Source organism: Prunus avium, chromosome 2 (genome assembly GCF_965620075.1).
Source record: "Prunus avium chromosome 2, drPruAviu1.hap1.1, whole genome shotgun sequence".
Classification (NCBI taxonomy): Eukaryota; Viridiplantae; Streptophyta; class Magnoliopsida; order Rosales; family Rosaceae; genus Prunus; species Prunus avium.
The window spans coordinates 29,936,328-29,955,702 of NC_142285.1; the positions used below are offsets into that span (position 1 = coordinate 29,936,328).

General features: G+C 37.7%; 4 protein-coding genes across 5 annotated transcripts; 1 reads left to right on the top strand and 3 right to left on the bottom strand.

Annotated features, from left to right (window-relative positions):
• Positions 1-2,273: 2,273 nt before the first annotated feature.
• On the top strand, positions 2,274-4,312 carry LOC110755338 (Phosphoglycerate mutase family protein). The gene is made up of 4 exons (XM_021956516.2): positions 2,274-2,812; positions 3,348-3,509; positions 3,594-3,702; positions 3,869-4,312. Exons 1-4 carry the CDS (start codon positions 2,468-2,470, stop codon positions 4,084-4,086), a joined length of 834 nt encoding a protein of 277 aa, XP_021812208.1. The 5' UTR covers positions 2,274-2,467; the 3' UTR covers positions 4,087-4,312.
• Positions 4,313-4,680: 368 nt separating this feature from the next.
• DUO1 (myb-like HTH transcriptional regulator family protein) lies at positions 4,681-6,392 on the bottom strand. The gene is made up of 3 exons (XM_021947107.2): positions 6,052-6,392; positions 5,605-5,845; positions 4,681-5,193 (listed from the first exon to the last, which is right to left on the bottom strand). The coding sequence occupies exons 1-3, from the start codon at positions 6,240-6,242 to the stop codon at positions 4,681-4,683; spliced, it is 945 nt and encodes a 314-aa protein (XP_021802799.1). The 5' UTR covers positions 6,243-6,392.
• A 327-nt stretch (positions 6,393-6,719) lies between these two features.
• Positions 6,720-12,479, bottom strand: LOC110746885 (zinc ion binding protein). 2 transcript variants are annotated; one of them, XM_088248908.1, is made up of 7 exons: positions 12,328-12,479; positions 11,745-11,842; positions 11,261-11,536; positions 10,525-11,176; positions 10,236-10,435; positions 9,428-9,672; positions 6,720-8,912 (listed from the first exon to the last, which is right to left on the bottom strand). In XM_088248908.1, the coding sequence occupies exons 3-7, from the start codon at positions 11,530-11,532 to the stop codon at positions 7,051-7,053; spliced, it is 3,231 nt and encodes a 1,076-aa protein (XP_088105034.1). In that variant the 5' UTR covers positions 11,533-11,536; positions 11,745-11,842; positions 12,328-12,479; the 3' UTR covers positions 6,720-7,050. The 2 variants fall into 2 exon arrangements, with proteins under 2 accessions (XP_088105034.1, XP_021802804.1); XM_021947112.2 differs by lacking the exon at positions 11,745-11,842 and having other exon boundaries at positions 12,328-12,453.
• A 402-nt stretch (positions 12,480-12,881) lies between these two features.
• LOC110755407 (StAR lipid transfer-like protein) lies at positions 12,882-15,019 on the bottom strand. Its single transcript, XM_021956604.2, has 2 exons — positions 14,741-15,019; positions 12,882-13,073 (listed from the first exon to the last, which is right to left on the bottom strand). Exons 1-2 carry the CDS (start codon positions 14,975-14,977, stop codon positions 12,999-13,001), a joined length of 312 nt encoding a protein of 103 aa, XP_021812296.1. The 5' UTR covers positions 14,978-15,019; the 3' UTR covers positions 12,882-12,998.
• Positions 15,020-19,375: the final 4,356 nt, after the last annotated feature.

Genomic DNA, 19,375 nt, shown 5'->3' on the forward strand with positions numbered 1-19,375 from the left:
TGAGTTGACTATATCTAATACTGCAGTCTTCTCTTTACTATTATTTTGATATTTTCTTTTGGCTGGTTTTTAAAAAAAGCAAACCTTGTAGTCACTCAACCATTAGATATTAATATCTTCAAATTATTTTATTTTATTTTTAAGAAATGGAATTCATTCATAGAATAGAAATAGCGTACATTGAACGATATTAATATCTTCGAATTTTGTTTATTTTGTTACTGTTATAGTTATGTTTTTATTATATTGTAGATCGATCATTGTTATTAAAACACACAATGCATTGCAATTTATATTTCTATAGAATTAGTTTTTGTTTGCAATTTAGGTTTTTGTTTTTATATTTGGAATTATGAAAAAGGAACTTCTTTTGCATAGACTGCATTGCAGTTTTGCACACAGTCATTGCAGTTTCCATTTAATAACAATTGGCTAAATTGTTTTATCATTGGATATTGGTATGATTTTTGAAGTTAATGGAAATTATTCAATTGTGTTATCAATGGATATGCCTTTTTGACTTTGTTTAGTTGCATGTTTTCATGATGGATTTGATTTTTTACATTGTAGATTGATCATTATTAAAATACACAATGCATTGCAGTTTATATTTTATAGAATTGGTTTTTGTTTTTGTTGCAGTATATGTTTTTTTTTTTTTTTTTTTTGCAATTTATGTTTTTGTTTGCTATTTTTGTTTACATCATTGATATGTACATTGTTTTGTTATGCATAACTATAGAGCATGAAGGATTTGGTACAAATCTTGCGCGAATCAATGTTGAAATGAATTTTTTTTTTTAACTGTTGATTGTTAATATAAATATTGCGTAACTGAACAAATATCACAAAAACAAGGTTAATGTAGTGGTTTGTGAATGAGGATTTTCTCCTTTGAGAGTCAAGGTTTGAGTCCCTTCAAGCACACAAAATTTTCTATTTTTTTAGGGTGAATAAAGAGCAATGAAGTGAGAGGCGGCTAGCTGGTGATGGGCAAGAGGCGGTAGGTGGCAAGTAGTGGTGGCTCGACAAAAGGGGTCGCTGGAGGTGGACATGTACCATAGTATGATTGACTTAGAAGGAGTGGCATTTTATGTAATTTTGAGGTTCTTGACTTCAAATGAAATTATGAAATTCTTTAAATAAACTTCAGTTGCATTCCTTGTAATTTATAGGGATTAATTTCGTATCTATCACAATAGGAAACTCTATAATAGCTATAAACCAAAACTCCCTAAAATATATTGTCTTCAGATTTTTTGAAGTGCCACTAATAGCTAAAATAGTCATCATATACTATTTTCGTCCTTGAATTCGAAAAATTGTTATGGTCGTCTTTCAACTATATACCTCGAGTTTTAGACCTTTATGTCAATTCTATCAACTTTTCAATTAAATAGAGGGCTACGTTTGTCTTCCCATGTGCTGGATTCTTAATCAGCAATGCCCTGTCAATTGCCTCTCAATTTCCGTCTAATAGAGTGTCAAACTCGAACCCTAATGTCATGTCAGCTGTCTGTTTAGGTTTGGGTTCTATCTTCTGTCTCATTTAGGTGGATTCATTTCATCTAAACTTTAATTTTTTTATATTATTTTATATCATGTTTAGTCTTGTAAATTAAAGTTAGTCTTGTAACTCTTTATTTATCATTTAAGTGCTCCGACTTTTGTCCTCCTTAATATTTAGCATTAATCTAATATTACCAACTCCTCAACAATATTGTCACCGCATCCACCCCCACAAATATCACCATTTTAGTATGGTCGTCATCGCACCACCACCATCATCGACAACAACCCCCAACAACATGATCACCACAACCACTCCCACTATCATTATCGTCGTCATCATTTCAAAATTTCCACACCCAAACGACTGTTCAGAAAATAATAATAATAATAAAAAGAACCCACGAGTTCCACACCCAAACGACTGTTCAGAAAATAATAATAATAATAAAAAGAACCCACGAGTGAAGTCATTTTGGTCAACCCTCCTCCATAGTCATCCATCTATCTTGAAGTCAAAATTCAATGGTTGACATTCAAATTTAGATCAAATATCCTAATAGGGTATTAATGTCAACCATGGAATTTTGATCCGCTAATTGGCTATAAACTCCGGTACCAATAATAGATGTTGTTGTGCCTAACACACTATTCATGTCCACTTTCTTTGAATCAGATTCTTGCTTAAGGTCTCCTTTGAATCAGATTCTACTAAAAAACCATCAATAATGTAAGAATATATATATATATATGTATGTATGGTAGTGTTTTGGTGCTACCTAAACATAATATGTTAGTTTATGTAGATGGATTAATTACCAGCACGTAACTGCGACGACCATTCGTCTTCGTCTCTCTCTAAATTCCTCTTAAAACAAAAAAATAAGAAGAAAAAATTAAAAATTAAAAAACTCTCCGCTTATACTTTTCTCTCCGACTTCTCTCAAAATCTCCCGATATGGACGAGCCCGACTCCGACCAACCCGCGGCGCAACGCTTCCAAAACGTCGTCGTCATGCGCCACGGCGACCGCATCGACAACTTCGAGCCTCTCTGGGTGTCGCAGGCAGCGAGACCATGGGACCCGCCTCTGATCCAAGCGGGCAAGGATCGGGCCTTCTGCACTGGCACGAAGCTCCGATCCGATCTCGGATTCCAAATCAATCGGGTCTTCGTCTCGCCCTTTATACGCTGCATCGAGACCGCCGTCCAAGTCGTCACCGCTCTCTCCGCCAGCGAACACCCTAGTCTCTCCAAATACGAAAGCGACCAGCCCCTCCCTGTCGATCCTTCTAAGCTCAAGGTGGGCCCCACCATATTTTGTTATTACATGTTAGGATTGTGTTGCTTATTGAATGAAATTTGTATATATATATATATATGTGTATTCGGTCCTGTTCTGATAGTTTGCGTGCATAATAAGATATACAGTAATTTTTCTTTTTGGGGCACAACAATATGTGACGTAGATCGATTGAGAGAGTTTTTTGCTTTTAAATTTTTAAATTTTTTATTTTAGTTTTTATATAAGCGATATTGAGGGTGGGGGGATATGAACACATAATCTCAAGCGCAGGGTGACTGTTCTTAATTGGGAGAGTTATGTATATAAATTGACAATCATGTATTAGATGTCTCACATATTATCTTATCAGACTCTGAATCAAAACTTATGTTTTAAGAGTTGTACTTTATGTTTTGACAACATAACATGCTAGATATTGATGAGGCTAAGAAAAGTGTTGTATAGACACAAGCTTAGTATATTTAAGCTTGGTGATAATAATATGTGGAGTAACAATGGCATGTAGGATTCAATCTGTTTGTCCATTTTACAGGTCTCAATTGAATATGGGTTATGTGAGATGCTGAACAAGGAGGCCATCCGTGGCGACTTGGCTCCAAAAGATGGGCAACGATGGGGTTTCAATATAGCAGAGCTTGAGGCTTTGTTCCCTGCTGGGACAGTGGATCAAACTGTGGAACGAGTGTACAAAGAGGTATATGGAAATTTCTTGGTGTATATAAGGACATAAATGAATTTTGCTTTGCCTAATGGAACCTCTTCCTGTGGTTGACTCCAGTTGCCCCAGTGGGGAGAGAGTGTGACGGGTGCACGGGCTAGATACGCTGAGGTCATTCAGGCCCTTGCAGATAAATACCCTACAGAAAATCTGCTCCTTGTCACTCATGGTAGGCCTCATATGTGGTTCAACTCTTTCTTGAATGTTTAGTTTCTCTTTTATGTTTTTGGAAATTTTCGGCAGCTTTTCATATTTGTTCGTTAGTAACTCCAGCAATGTGTTCCTCTTCCCGAGGAAACGCCTTTCGAATCTAAGCTAAAAGCATCTTTGTGCAGGTGAAGGAGTTGGTTCATCAATTTCTTTATTCCTGGAGGGCGCCACAGTTTATGAAGTAAATTACTGTGCATATTCAGAACTAAGAAGGCCTGTCTTCGACAAAGACCAGCCAACAACTGCTGGGAAGTTTGAGGTAGTGAAAAATCTTCGCCAGACTGGTCTCAGTTACTCGCTTGAAATTGCGGATACAGTTGATTTAAGCTTACCATCAGAGTAACGACCGTGTAATATTGCCTTCTTTCTAGCGTGCTTGACTGCATTTTTACACCAAAACTCCAATTATTGGAATTCATTCCAGGGCTGGATGGTTTACGAATTGATCAGACAATAGTTTCTCTTTTACGTTTTCTTTTGCAACTTCAGTTCCATGTCTTTGCGACCAGGCTAAGAAGGCTCAGGTTCGAAAGAACTGAAGCAAAAGCTTCTTTTTTACTTCAGAACAAGTTCCCTTCACCCCTCCGCCCCCCCTTCTTTCTCCTTTATCAATATGATCATGTGCTGCTTCAATCACTAACTGAAAAATGACTGAAACCTTCTTCAAAGAAAGTTCTCATAAGTGTTTGAGTTACATTACATGCAAGCATAGTACCTTTCTTTAAGAAGCAACTATCATGCCTGTTGGACAAAGAATGGCAGAGGCAATTTGACTTGCTATTATATGTAGTTCAATGTCTAGTACAAATAATGGCAGTAACAATAAATTATCATGCCAGTTAGACCTTGTCAATTTCTAGCTAAAGAAACTAATACAAAGTTAGTGTTTAGTTTCCACATCCTACATGCAAACTTGAAGTTACAAGGTTACTGTCATTCAATGCTGCTCTGGTGAGTTTGGAAGCAGTTCAATCTGATCAAACATGTCTACTGGTAAGTCGTCGAAGACACAGTCCGGGGTCATGGGATTGCCAATTTTGTCCCTTTCACCATTTCCACAACTTCCTACCGGTTCAAGAAATGGGGGCTCCATGAGAAGTTGTTCTCCTCCATTTCCAAGTTCAGAAGCAACCAGAGGAGTTAACATGTCGAAATAGGGATCAAATCTTGCCAAGAGTTCTTGGGTTTCTAATGAGAATTCTAGGTCTGTTTGGGGTTGTGGGTTCTGCAGGAAAGGGATTAGCGGTTGGGGCTCAATCCATGGATTCTTCTCAGTTGGGGCAAGCTCTTGTTGAACAGGGTTTGCTTCAAGAGCAAGTAACTTGGGCTTAACAAGATCTGGTAGTGGCACCATTTTGATAATCTCGGAGTTCCCAAAGCAAGTTGGTGATGAGCATGATTGAGCCTGTGATGATGATTCTCCCTCTGATGAACAACTGAACTTCGGAGCCTAGAGAGGAAGAAAAAAAAAAGATCCAATTACACAATTAACAATTAATTAAAACTTAAATTTGTAGAAACCGTAGGTCCATAACAATAATAACGACATCTTTTCGTCAAGATTTATTCATCTGGCTTCCATTTTTTTGTTCTTGTAACTCTAACTACCAAAACTTGAACAAATTAAAACGTCTAAATGGGCTAACATGAAAATGCAATCAATTCCAGACAGAATATTTCAAGTGCATAAGTAGAAAAACTTATTTTCTTTCTGTTAAAAACCCTTCTCTAGATGTGCAAATGACATCAATTGCAGTCATTACCAAAAATGATTAAAGAAAAATGAAAGATAGTTGTCATTTACACATCCAGAAAACCAATATTAGGTTTTTCTTCTTTCTAGAAGTAACATGTCATTTACCTCCAAAGTGAGAACCTCATCATAAACAGGGCCTTCCCTTTTGTTTTTGTGTGACTTGGAGGGTGTGGGTGCTGATGCCTGCAGAATCCTAGCCAGCCTCTTCTGCCTGCTACTCCAAAAATTCTTGACATCATTGTCAGTCCTCCCAGGCAAATAGGTTGCTATTCTTGCCCATTTGTTCCCAAATTGTGCTTGCAAATCTATCACCACCCTCTCCTCCTCTAATGAGAATTTGCACCCACTGAGAAACAAACACAGATTCCAAATACAATTAGCTAAAAAACCCAACAACCCATTTTTAAAATCTTAATCACCAACAAAAACCCAATAGCCCATTTTTAGAAATCTTCATCATATTATCACATAGCATGCGCATGAAACAATGTACCAGAAGCAACAACTAAAACAGAAAGAGAAAATGAAATGGTGGATGATGAGTTGGGTTACTTCTTCAAGTTGGGTCTAAGCTTATTGACCCAACGGAGACGGCAAGACTTGCCAGTCCTCTGCAAGAGGCCTTTGGATCGAATGGAGCTCCAGTCTCTTGGGCCACACTTCTTCACATGGTTTAACAGAACTTCATCTTCCTCTGCTTTCCATGGCCCTTTCCTTATACCCTCTTCTATTCTACCCTCCATTCAGAATTCTTTCTCCTTTCTCAGACACAAAGGGAGTTACTTTGGTCACTTTCTTTGCAAAAGTTTTTCTATAAGTTGTGCAGCACTCTCTGTAATTTTCTTATCGTTTGTGTAGTGGCGGTTAAGGCAGTTACTGATGCCATCGTCCACTAATTAGCCCACATTCGCACTTTTTTCTCTGTTTCAAAAATCATACCGGTGAAGTTACGAAAATGGCCCTCTCTTAGTTTTTAATTTTAATTTCCAACCATCAAAGCAAAGAGCCCTGTTTCTTTTGACATTTTTACCTCAAATTTAAAAAAAAATCAAATATCAAATATTTCCCGGGAAATTAAACATTTATTTGGTAAGACTGCTTGAAGATTTCTAAGAAGAAGCCAATGGTGGCTTCACCCCATGGCACCCCAATTTGAACCCAGGGTCGAACTCCAATGTAACCAAACAAACAAACAAAAAGATTTCAAAGAAGAAAAAAACAGTTTCAAAACCAGCCATTATAATAATTTTCCTTTTCCTATTGACAGTGGTTCACATGGCTAAATGCCATTCCTTCACAAAAATAATATAAAGAGATACATTTACTACTTCCACTGGGCCAAGATATCTTGGCTTTCAAAGTTTCCTTGAAATGTTGTAAAGCTCAATTGTAAGTTAGCAGCCATATAACTTGGTACAACAAATCAGGTCAACGAACAAAAAAGCTTCAATTGGATCTATTGAAGAGTATATACATGAAGAAAACCCTACAGCTAACTAAAGCACTAATATTTTAGCTCATCTGTCACAAGTTTGTTGGATGCCATACTCGTCAAAAGGCATCAGCAGTCTCCATTGAAGTCGTTCCCTCAGCAGAAGTAGTATTGATGCCTTTGGCAACTGGTTGGCTGATCACCCCATTGTTACTGTTAATGCTTTCAGCACCGTTTTGAAGTTTAGTCCTAGTAAGATGAGATTCAGTAATTAAAGACGGCTTCTCAGAAGAAACAGTTTCAGTATCCCCATTCTCAACAGGCAGACGTTCGTCGTTGTAACTTGATGTTGATGAGCATTTAAGCAATGATTCTCCTGGTACAACCATCAAAGTGCCAACTGCATTTGAATACTGACTACAATCAGAACCATTTATCAAGTTGTCACAAACCCCATCAATTGTGATAGCATCATCAACTGATGATTGGTGATTACTTGTGCTTCCATTCTTGCTTTCAATTTCTGTTCTATCACTTTCTGAAGCTTCAGACACTTCAACCACTTGTGATTCAACAGGCACAGATGCAGATGGCAAAGTCTTGCTATCTACGATATTGTTATTAGATGCTCTAACAGTGGGCTCAATATCATTGCAGTGGAGATCATTTGGATCGGTTACTGTGCATTGTTCTGCAAACTCCATTCCATTTTTTCCTTCAGTTTCCATTCGTTCATTTCCTGTTATGACACCTGAAGTTTCAGCTACTTCAACCACTTGTGATTCAACAGGAATGGATGCAGATGGGGAGATCTTGTTATATACAGTATTGTCATCACATGTCTTGCAAATAACAGTGGGTTCAATATCATGGATGTGGTCATCATCCGGATGGGTTACTGTGCATTGCTCCACAAACTCCATTGTTGAAGAAGGGATATCAATGTCCTCATCCATCGCATTTTCTTGCCTATTTCTATTTAAGATATCATCCTCATATCCAGTTGTATTAGTGAGAGCATCATCTGCGGAAGCTAAATCTTCAGTCTCTGCGTTAAACAATGACCTTTGTCTGCTTCCCGAGAAGACACTGCTAGACACAACCTCATCAACAGAATATAACCCAGGTGGGGAAATACAGATGGATGATGGGTCAACATCCATCTCATCACAAGATACTTCTTCTCCACAACTCTCATTACATATGCCATTTCCACATGCTACCTGATTACTCTGTTCAGTACCCAATTTACCCTTGGTTCTCTCAGCAGTGACATGTTCATCCCCACAATTATTCTCGTTATAAGATACTACTTCCTCATTTACTAATTCTCGATCTTGATCAGCAAAAGATGTCACATCCATTGTGGTATTGCAGCTTTCCAAATTAACTAGTCCATTTAATTGATTCTGTACAAAGACGGCTAAAGAAACAGCATGATCACGAATCAAAGAATCATGAGGTGGGCAGTGCAGCATATCAATCAAGGCCTGGTGGTACTGCAATAGGCTTATAGATGGCATAGCCGACTTTTTCCGACAGACACTGATAACTTTCAGTACATGCTCGCACAGGTTGCCCATTTCTGCCCAACTGCAGTTGCAAATACCGAACTGTGAACCAGGGTTCCAAACAAGATAAGCCTTATCTTGATCAAGCTGGTTAATAACTTTTGCACATGTACCTTCCATGACTACATTGGAGTCTGGAATCTTCAATGCTTTACGCCAAGATGTTAAACCACTCACCCATTCATCTTTCCAATATCGAGCAAAATCATCCTTCTCAGAATATTCATCAAGCCAGAAGTAGGAATGTACTTTTGTACCCAGCTTATCAACCAACCAATCAACTCGTGTGTACACACTAGGTTTCTTCTCGTTCAGCAACCTAAGCTTTAGTTGGTTGTGGTAGAACTCCATTGCTGCACAGGTTTCCTGGCTAGCAAGAGGAAGATTTTGTAGAGCAGAGATCCACATCCCTATGTCAAAAAACATTTTTCTTGAATGAGTAATTCAAAATAAAGCAAAATTAAAAAAAGGCTCTTTTAATAGAAAGGGGAGAAAGAAAACAAAAAGGCCGCTATCTGCAAGACTAAATATTATATTGAACCGACGCAATAAATTGATCTTCTGCCAAATAAAGACTGCTTTACAATCAGCAGGCCAATTCTTAGCATATCAAATTCCCCTGTATACAAATGGATATATATTACACGGAAAGCATATACTAAATTATATATTACACAAACACACGCACACATGAACATCCACACATTTATGCGATTATATATGTAAAATTTATGAACATATGTATGTATGCATATATATGCATGTTAACCTGTACGCATGCCACACAATCAAGTCAGGGCAGGTCTTAAGAAATACATACATAGACATAAATGTAAGTATGTCAAGATGAAAACCAATTAAAAGGGACATGTTAGTTCATATCACAGGGCAAAATATACCTCTACTTAAGATGATAGTGACCAACCTATTCTAGGATACCAGGTTGCCTTAAAGTAATCCATAAAATCTGATTCATCTAGAAAATCTTCTATGAAGTCCTCAAACAAACCCTCAGTTCCTCGTTGCTGACAAATGTTATCCATTGCCTGATGAAACCTTCTTGATATTGTAGCTCGCATCTCATTGTCCACACATTTCTTTACTAAGTTTTTATGCCATGCATGACGAACGCGCCAAAAGCTTATCAACACCGAGCACTGAAATACATCCCTGAATACAATGAAAAAACATTATTCATTTAGCTTCAAATCATGCAAGTATTTATCCATTAAAACAAGAAAAAGAAATACAGCTCTAGATCATGTCAAAGTGGCCTGCTCCATTTTGAAATAGTTGCGGCTATTGCCACTGGCCCAAACCCCAAAAGGTCACCTCATAAAATTGGATAAATAAATAAGATATATTTATAGCCTTCAACCTTGATTTTAAACATCGTTTGACAATAGCAAGGCTATGTGTTGAGATTAAATCACTAGTTGTCAAAACCAAACAAATCACACAATACTAGTGCATCGACTGGACAGTCTGATCAAGTCAAGAGATTGGGCATTAATTTCAAGGAGAGAATCCCACCTGCTTATAATATTAAACTGAAAACAAATCTTCTAATCATAAGTAAACAACTGAAATGGAATACATGGAAACAGGTTAATAAGTGGTGATGTAATTGGGTTCACACTGCCACTTCTATGGAAAATGATCTATGGACTGTGATCAGCGAATACAATCATCTATTGTCAGTTTGAAGTTTGGACAAGGACTGAGAAGCCAACCTGATAGTGAGCACATCAGCTAGCGGATCATCCACTATGAACCCAGCCAACTTCCATGCAGGATCTTTCGTTTGAACTCTATTGTAAAGAGCCCTCATCCATTTATGGGCATTGGAACTTTCGAACTTTGGAGCCACTATCCAAGCTACTGGAATGGCCTTGTTGTCGTCGTTAAATACAAGGAGACTGTGAACTGAATACTATATAACATCCAAACATGAACATATTCAGTTGCACATTCTATTAACAATTGCAGTTAACAATAAAAGGTTACACAAACTAAACGGACCTTCAATTTGTTTGTTCCAAACCTTGAATCTGAAGCTAGAAGGCTACGATTTCCAAAGCGAATCATCTGTTGCAACTGCCAATCTGTTTGAATTCCCAAAGTGAAAGGGTCCACATCAGAGAAATCCTCATAGTAGAAAACATTACTCTGATGGTTTTCCACCCACATGCTAATGCTAACCGCATCATCTGCATCCAATTCATATCTAGAACGTCGAATGATCCTCTCCTGTCTCCGAACGTACCTATGGGTTAAAAGATCATCACGATTAGATGGACCGCCCTGTTTCTCTACTGATTCATTGTGTCTCTGCATTATAGTCTCCACAGAGACCCCCACATATAGCAAAGATAGCACACGAAGACGTAGGTCCTCAGAGATGTATGGGGCAAACATAGCACGCGTTCCAGCAGCCATCTTGTCTTGCGGGCCATGACATGGCGCCCCTTTCTTATCCACATGCTTATCCTGATTATATATGACAAGCGCCACTGAGGGTTCAGCAATTAAGCGTTTCACGATAAAGTGGCAGGTACATCCTCTCTTGGTGTTTGGTCGACCAGCATTTTTCTTCTTTGGGAGATAAGTAGTCCTGCTAGGTCGTACAACCCCACCCTTCCTATGGTCATCAGGACCAAAGGAACACCAATATCTACACATTTAAAGAAGATAATTTAAGATGATAGAAGGCAGGAACGCTGGCTAGAATGGACAGAGGAAAAAATGTGGAACTTACAGAATATATTCAAGAACACCATCAACCTTTGGTTTGTAAGGCGTCTTTGCCTGCCGCCGCCTCCTTGCTTCAACATGAAATCTTGTTGGACATTCTTTGTTCGCTGATTCACCCCTCAAAAAATCATCAACTCTAGCAAATGGAATTAGAGCAACTCTATCTTTATTGTCACGCCAACCTTCCACCTTTGACCACACAATATCAGCAGAAGAAAACTCCAGTGTTGGTGGACTCTGAACAGGAAGGGACAGAATCTCATCCCATCTAGCCATCTACCTACAATGGATAAAACAGAAATGATACACTTAATAATGGAACACTAATACACCAATGTTCATGCTACCAGAGCACTCAATTAGCAAAAGCCAGATGTTAACCTTAAAAGCCCAACTTTAAAATAAACTACTTCTTAGGCAACAGTGAATTCGGCTCAACTCAAGTAAACCAATCAGTCTAATTTTAAGTCGAGAAGAAGAGGCTGAACCTGGAAATTCCTTCCGAAATTTCTTTTCGTGTTCTTCCTTCTTCTTGAGTTGGTGCCGCCGTTTCTTTTAAAATGGGGAAAACCTAGCCTTCTCCTCCCTGTCCAGAGGAAGAGGCTGGGTGTGATTAAAAAGTTTTAAATTTTCATTTTTAACAATGATTACCTGCCGCCCTGAGCTCAATTACAAATTATCTATGTTGAATTAAACAATTACAAGCACACCCCAAACCCGATTAAAAGATAAAACCAAAGAGCACAGAAAGATTACTTTAATTCATGCAATAACTCTCATGCCAAATAAAAAGTCCAAAACTTCAGCAAACTTTTCCTGTTCCTGTAAATTCTTTCTCAGAAATTTCACTTCTTTTATTTTCAGGAATTCTCATAAATCGAACACAGTTGAAAAGCCCAAATAAAAGAGAAAAAATGTAACTTCTTTTCAGATAAAGCGAGCTCGCTAACCTTCGCAGACTCAAACTGAGCTATATGGCTATATGCACACATCACGCAATATACACATATGGACAACTATGTATGCAAATATGTTTATACTTTCGGGTTAGGGTTTTAGAATTAGGGTTACCTCGTCGGGGAAATGAAATAGAAAGGGAGGTTGCGCTGCCTGTGGAGATTGCAAACGGACGGAGAAAAGGACTGAACCCCAAAAACCCTTTCGTCGTACACTTTTTTTACTTCTTTTTCTACTACTTGTTATTTTATCTAACTTTGTAGTATTTGCAAAACAGGTCAACTTTTCTCAATAATTCATTAAGCGATCTCTACACATAAGGGTTCGTTCGTCGTTTGCTCGCGTCCTAGAGATATTGAACTTTTTGGTGCGTATTAGTCAAGTTTACTTGATATTAACATAAATAATTAGATGTAAAATGAGTCATATAATTAAAATTAGGTTGAATTGGATTTGAAAAAATTATCTCAACTTTTATCCCATTTCTCTTATATATTGTGGTCCTTAAATCATAAAACCATGTAGAATTCATGTAATAAATATTTTCCTTTAATAAATATTTTCTTAGATTCGTTTTTATTTATTTATAAATAGAACATTAATGTGGTGAGATAATGAATACTTCTCAATGAGTTTGGGAACTTCATCTTACAAATGGAAAAGAGTGATTATGTGAAGAAAAATATATATTCAAGATGAAAATCCAACATAAAGGTGTTGGTTTTATATAATAAAATTGAAATTGAATTCGAAACCTAAAATTATTACAACCAAACAATGAAAGGTTATTCGTCTCTTGTCCTCTGATGTACCCCAAGTCCAGTTCTTATGTTTGCACCCAGCTCTACTAGATCCTCCACCTGTAAAACAACTTACAGACTGTGAGTACATGTATCATTTGAGGTACGCATCACAATAGCGGATCCGAACACATCACAGCAACCTAAACGATAGGATATTCACAAATCTGCGTTAACAATGGGCCCGATAATTCACCCACAACAAAGCAATGCCGCTACAATGGGTTAGCTACAATTATGTATCTAACTCACCACAAATATATATCATTCTCGCATTCATGTGAGTCTAATACGAGACCTATTTGAACTAAGTGGAGACAACTCCCATTGAATCAAAGGCTCGTTGGTAATTTCCTTGACTTTCCACTGGATATCTAACTATATGATCAATTTTCTAATCTTTAGACAGTAAGGATTTATGTAAGACTTTAAGGTGTTATCTCAGCTCTTTTAGGACACCTTCATTAATTACTAAGTAGCGTCCATGTTTTTGAGAAAAGGTAAAACAAGTTGCAGATAGAATCAGGACCGAACAGTCTCAGATATCAAACCTGATAAATTGTTCCACTCTCGGTATTGCAACTAGGAAACCTATTCAGATCAGGGTAGAGGGCTGAAAGAAGTTTAAGAGTAAGGTCTAAACTTGGCAAACTTACACAAGGTCTAAACTTAGGTAAAGAGAGGACTCCAATGGCCGTGAGGTTTCAAAGAGAAAAAGGGATAGACAGTTTAAAGGATCTACTCCACAAAACCGCTAACAAAAGCTAATAAATTCAGCAACAAACCTGGCTAAGTTAAAACATAATGAATTCGGCTCAAAGGCTCAATGATAAACTGTAAAATAGTCGGTATCCAGTCTCGAGAGTAGCTCAAGTTAAGAGGTCCACACTCTAGATATAAGTTGTACCAAACCTGACCTCCCCCTCCTCCACGAAAATATCTGAAAGGAAGAAGACGACGAATAGCGGATGGAGAAAAGTCTCAAAACCATAAGAACACAAAAGGAAGAGCAATTGTAGGTACATGAGAGGTACAGCCCAAATCCAAAACATCTAAAAACTGATAAAAAGGGAGTCTAAAAGAGAGAAGGATTGCTGGACTAGCTATCCATTCAAAAAGAGCCCACAAGGGAAAAAAATGCTCATATTCATCACAGCAACTCAATGCACCACATGACACAGCCCAATTCCCTGTACTCCTTTCTTCACCAAAATGTTCCTTTCAAGAAGACAACATCAGTCTCTATAACACTACATTCCCATTACCGAAAAATGCAAATCTATTTGTCATCCACTTCCTTTTCTGGTTTTTTTTTTTTTTAATAGTTTTTTTCCCTAAGCAATCAGAATAATCCTTCACTTCAAAGTTCAAAATGAACTGACCCTTACACTTCTGTTATTCAGTAAAACTGCTATTCAAAAGCATTTTGCTTCATTGCATATTATTAATATTAAAATTTGACAAATGAAATTCTGAATATTTGCAAATGCCAATGATAGAAAAACAGACAAATAAGAAAAGCAAGACAAGGGCGTATATATTTGCAAATACCATCCAATCAGAGGGACGTAATTGTAATTACAAAGAAATAAATACACAGATACATGCCACACTGATACAACTTGTAGCAAATTGCAGTGCTTCACTCACAGTGAAAACATTTCCCAAAATGACTGATATACCCCTAAGAATCTGAGACACAGAGAGAGAGAGAGATGAGAGCTAACCTTGCGGATTCCAGAGGCTTGCAGGCCAGCGACGCCGGCGGTGGCGATGGAGCCGACGTAGAGGGACGCAACGGCAAAGGCCTTGAAAGGCATCGTCGTGGAGTTTCCAGCGCAACCTCTCCGGGACGACACCACAGCCCAACCCAACTGGCCCGCGCTGGCCCCGGCCCACCACAAGTGAGAGCGGGACCCACCGCGACCACCACTTCCTCCACTCTCCAGAGTCTCCTCCTGCATCTGCGATGATTATAAAGCAGCTGGTTTTGATTCGTTTGGAATGATTCAATTCAAGTAATGTATTTGATTGTGTTGGGTTCAACTGTTGAAGTGGGCTTTTCTTTATCTTGGGACCAAAAAAGATTGTGGGCACAACTATTGGGCCTACACATAAATATTGTCATGAATTTGGGCTTACTAACGATGTTGTCGACAGGTTTTTATTGGGAAATAACGCTTAATGCCACTGCAATCCAAACTTTATCTGAAAATACCACCTTTTCCCACATATTTTGCAAATATAACCTCTAATAACATACTTATTGTCCACTTACTGCACACATAACACTTTTTCTCAATTTTTGTTTTCTTTCTCAGCTCTCTCTCAGCTCTCTCCCTCTCTCTCTCTCTCTCTCGTGCAGCTCTCTCTCTCTCTCTCTCTCTCTCACGCAGTTCTCTTCCTCTCCCACCGCTGCCTGTTAAGTCGTTCTGCCTAAGGTCGCAGCTGCTTTCAACCTCAAAGCTCAACCCCATCGCTAACCTCAAATAGGTACTGTTGATGGTCATTTTCTTAGAGTTTAGAGGTTTCTCTGAAATTGGTTTAGGGTTTAGAGGTTTCTTTGAAATTGTAAGATTTTGATGATTCCTTGTTTGAAACAGTGAATGGGTTTGTTCTTTGTCGATTGATTCTTGCATTTGATTTGAGATTTGCTTGTTTACTGTTGTTGTTTTGCTATTGTTATTCATGTTGTATTGTTGTTGTATTTCATTGCTACATTATATTCCAATCACAGTATGAAAGAACACCGGCAGATTTGAAATGCGGGTTTGAAATGTTTTTCAAGATATCCCGGACATTGAATGCTTTAGCAAATAAGTTTGGGGTGGTGGTTCTGACCAACCAAGTAGTGGATTTTATTTAGCTAGATGATGGAATCAATAGGGTGAGATTGGGAAACTTGGAGTGCTTGCATACATCAGGCTGACGGGTGAGTCCAACTTTGGGACTGGCTTGGGCACATTGAGTTAATTCAAGGGTGTTCTTGGCAAGACATGAGGAATTTGTTGGGGTTAACAGTCCTAATGTTCCTTTAGCAACTATATCCAGTCAAACACATAGGACACTTCACCTTGTATTTGCCCCACATTTACTTCACCTTGTATTTGCCCCACATTTGCCCCATGTATCGTCTGAATTTGTAATCACAAAAGAAGGTGTAGTAGGAGTATCACGGTAACTGCCTAATAATTGCATTGGAAGGACTTTAATGTTGGGGATCCATTTTGAGTTACATTCTAGGCCCTTAAATTTCGTACATACAAAGTTTACATTACAATAGCAATACCACTACAATAAAAGTACAATATAATGCAATCTTAAGGCAATAAAATGGCAATACGATAGCAATACTATCAATATAAATAGGGAATACACCATGTTGTATAGCAATGCAACCCAAATTATGCAAATTTAACAAAATTCACAATCCACATAACACCAAACCCACCACAAATAAAATTCAAATTGACAGTACCTAACAAACTAACACAAATCATATTGTCTAAGATACATTAGGGAGTGGAATATTGTTTTTACAAGTGATTTTATTGTAGCCTGTGGAACTGCAACTTGAGCACTTTCTTCTAATGGTGCCCTTTCCTTGCGAGGGAATCCTTAGCTTCTTCCGCCTGCCTGGCATGACCTTTGCCATGCGAGGTAGCACAACTCGACTTTGGACATCTTTAAGAATAACCCACATTCCCTGAGGCTGTACCGGGTAGATGGTATCCGAATAAGCATCCAATCATGTATTTCGAGTGTAATACTGAGAAGCCTTGGAGTATACAATTAGTTTTAAGAAGCAGCAAACTGCAACTACATGCTTGCAAGGTAGTTGCTCAAGCTTAAACTTCCTACAACTACAACTGTTGTTCGTCAAATGTAAGAGGCTGTCCATATCACTGTCCACAACATTATATTGTATGTTATTTAGTTTAACGACATTCATCCTTGCAGCATCATCCAACCTATTCCTCAACTTCTTCTGGCCAAAATTAGGGCACAATGTTGTTGTGCATTTCAAAACCAACTCACGACGTTCAGTGAACCATTTGACAAGGAGATTAATAATTTCCCCTATCAAATGAACCAATGGCAGCATCCTTGCAAACCTACGGACTGAGTTGATTGACTCCGCAATATTTGTTGTCATTACATTGTAGCGGCGTCCATCCATGTGAGCTCTAAATCTATTTGTATTACCAATCTTATGCACACGATCGAACAGTTCAGCAAATGTGATGGTCCGTGGTACTATTATGTCTTTTGAGTCACCCCTTTCATATTTGCAGAACAGAGAGATGAGAGGATGAAATGGGTTTCGAGGAGTGGCGAACAATAGAGAGCACTAGGAGAGGAAGAGCTGCGAGAGAGAGAGAGAGAGAGAGAGAGAGAGAGAGAGAGAGAGCTAAGAGAGAAAACAAAAATTGACCAAAAGTGTTATGTGGGCAATAAGTATGTATTTATAGATTATATTTGCAAAATATGTGGGTAAAAGTGGTATTTCCATATAAAGTTTGGATTGCAGTGGCATTCAGAGCTATTTCCTCTTCTTTTTTTTGTCCGGAATATGTTGTCAAAAGGTTAGTGTAAAATATTTGATCACGTGAATGGCGTGAAAATTAATACATGTCATAGGCTGTTCCACTTCCAATTAGCGTTTGGTTTATGTAGCTGTTATGTATGCGGGCTCTGTAATTACAGGTGAAATCCGTGAAAGATTTGTTTCTATCTAAATAAACTTATTTAATTTCGGCATCAATTTTATCGCCCGAATTTGTTATAAATGTCACCCCCAACTTGTTAGATACAAGTCATATTTTGCTCATATAATCTAGTTACTAGTTTAGAACTTGAGAGCCAATTTTCAAGTTTTAAGTGGGATGGTCACCAAAAAAAAAAAAAAAAAAAAAAAAACAAAGTGAGTAAAGGAAAGGGAAAAGAAAATTCGGAAACGATTAAAATTAGTGAAAGAAACTTATTTCATTATAGAAATGGGTGGCATGGGAGAAATTGATGCACGAGGGATTTGGTTTTGTAACATTTTCCTAGCTGGGATGGATGCAAGGTAAATTTATTTACAGACGTTAGTTGCTTGTTTCTTTTTTTCGTGGTTTTTATCAAATTTGTCGAGTGATTAATGCTACTGAAGAAAAGAAAAATTCTTGAGTCCTTATTAGATTTGTAGCACAAATGCAAATAAAAGATTGCTTTCATGTTCACCAAACAGTCAATGTTGTGGCTCATCGATCGTTTGGCTAAGTTGGGTTTATTTTCAGATCATGATATGTTTTATTTATTTATTTTAGGAGCCTCCAGATGTAAACTCATGTTCTTCTCGTTGATCGTAACTCGTCTTAATCTTTCAAGTGTGTTGACAAATTTCCTTAAAAAATAATTGCCAAGATGAAATAAATTTACTTAATTTCTTTTTCACAGATGAAGCGCATGAGCAACCCATAGAGATCAGTCATTGCTTCATCACATTGCTTTATGGAGGAGTTTATATAAAGCAACCCATGCATTCATTTGAGTACCCAAAATGGATTAAGCGACTGAACCTCAAAAAGAAATCATCAAGTTCAAAGAGATTATTATCAAGTTCCGGATCCATTGTAAATCACAATATCTTAGACAATCAATTAGTATTATTTTTTGTTGTTGATAAAAACAATATTTGGGGAGGGGGAATCAAACCTAAAACCTCGGGTGCAGGGGTAAATACTGTTAACCACTTGAGCTACAAGCCCCTTGCATCTTAGACAGTCAATTATAGATATAGCTATAAGACTGGAAAGTGATTATATCACATGTATATAAATACATGTGAAAAGTGTAGCAACAAATAATGGAGATTTATTTACCTACTTTTTCCCAACACAGTGTAAATTCAATTTAAAACTTGAATACTTTTTCTATGCCTCTTTTTTTTTTAATTTCTCATACGTCCGATCTTGATATATAATGGTTGTTGCCATGAAAACTGCTGGTACTACAGAAAATGCTCAAAGCCCTGTTAGGTCACCTGCATATGTTGATACTCATTTAGCTCCTATCATGGAATCTTTTTGTAAATTGTAACTATACTAATTAAGTACAAAGAGTATACAATCTTCCTCTAAAAATATGAGGTCATGTAGAAATCACGGAATCATGTTGTAAGATGAGAACGAATACACCCAATTACACTCAAATAAGTTAAAGAATAATGATGGAGGCCACATTTTTGTAACACATTTTAATACCAAACAATGTGGTAAGACATAAGTCGAGAGAGGTCAACTCTTGCACTCCCTTCCCCTTCCCAAAGAAAAAAGAAACACTAAAATTCTGACTGAATGCATGACAGGAAACAGATG

What these genes read in the sequence shown, in the direction of transcription:
- LOC110746885 (XM_088248908.1), bottom strand. Translation starts at nt 11,532, where the DNA reads ATGGCTAGATGGGATGAGATTCTGTCCCTTCCTGTTCAGAGTCCACCA. An exon ending in GGTGTTCTTGAATATATTCT is followed by an intron (nt 11,177 to 11,260) that starts GTAAGTTCCACA and finishes TTAAATGTGTAG; the next exon opens with ATATTGGTGTTCCTTTGGTC. An exon ending in GCTGATGTGCTCACTATCAG is followed by an intron (nt 9,673 to 10,235) that starts GTTGGCTTCTCA and finishes CATTGTATTCAG; the next exon opens with GGATGTATTTCAGTGCTCGG.
- LOC110755407 (XM_021956604.2), bottom strand. Translation starts at nt 14,977, where the DNA reads ATGCAGGAGGAGACTCTGGAGAGTGGAGGAAGTGGTGGTCGCGGTGGG. An exon ending in AAGCCTCTGGAATCCGCAAG is followed by an intron (nt 13,074 to 14,740) that starts GTTAGCTCTCAT and finishes GTTGTTTTACAG; the next exon opens with GTGGAGGATCTAGTAGAGCT.
- DUO1 (XM_021947107.2), bottom strand. Translation starts at nt 6,242, where the DNA reads ATGGAGGGTAGAATAGAAGAGGGTATAAGGAAAGGGCCATGGAAAGCA. An exon ending in CTTAGACCCAACTTGAAGAA is followed by an intron (nt 5,846 to 6,051) that starts GTAACCCAACTC and finishes TTTGTTTCTCAG; the next exon opens with TGGGTGCAAATTCTCATTAG. An exon ending in ATGAGGTTCTCACTTTGGAG is followed by an intron (nt 5,194 to 5,604) that starts GTAAATGACATG and finishes CTTCCTCTCTAG; the next exon opens with GCTCCGAAGTTCAGTTGTTC.
- LOC110755338 (XM_021956516.2), top strand. Translation starts at nt 2,468, where the DNA reads ATGGACGAGCCCGACTCCGACCAACCCGCGGCGCAACGCTTCCAAAAC. An exon ending in TCGATCCTTCTAAGCTCAAG is followed by an intron (nt 2,813 to 3,347) that starts GTGGGCCCCACC and finishes TCCATTTTACAG; the next exon opens with GTCTCAATTGAATATGGGTT. An exon ending in TGGAACGAGTGTACAAAGAG is followed by an intron (nt 3,510 to 3,593) that starts GTATATGGAAAT and finishes GGTTGACTCCAG; the next exon opens with TTGCCCCAGTGGGGAGAGAG.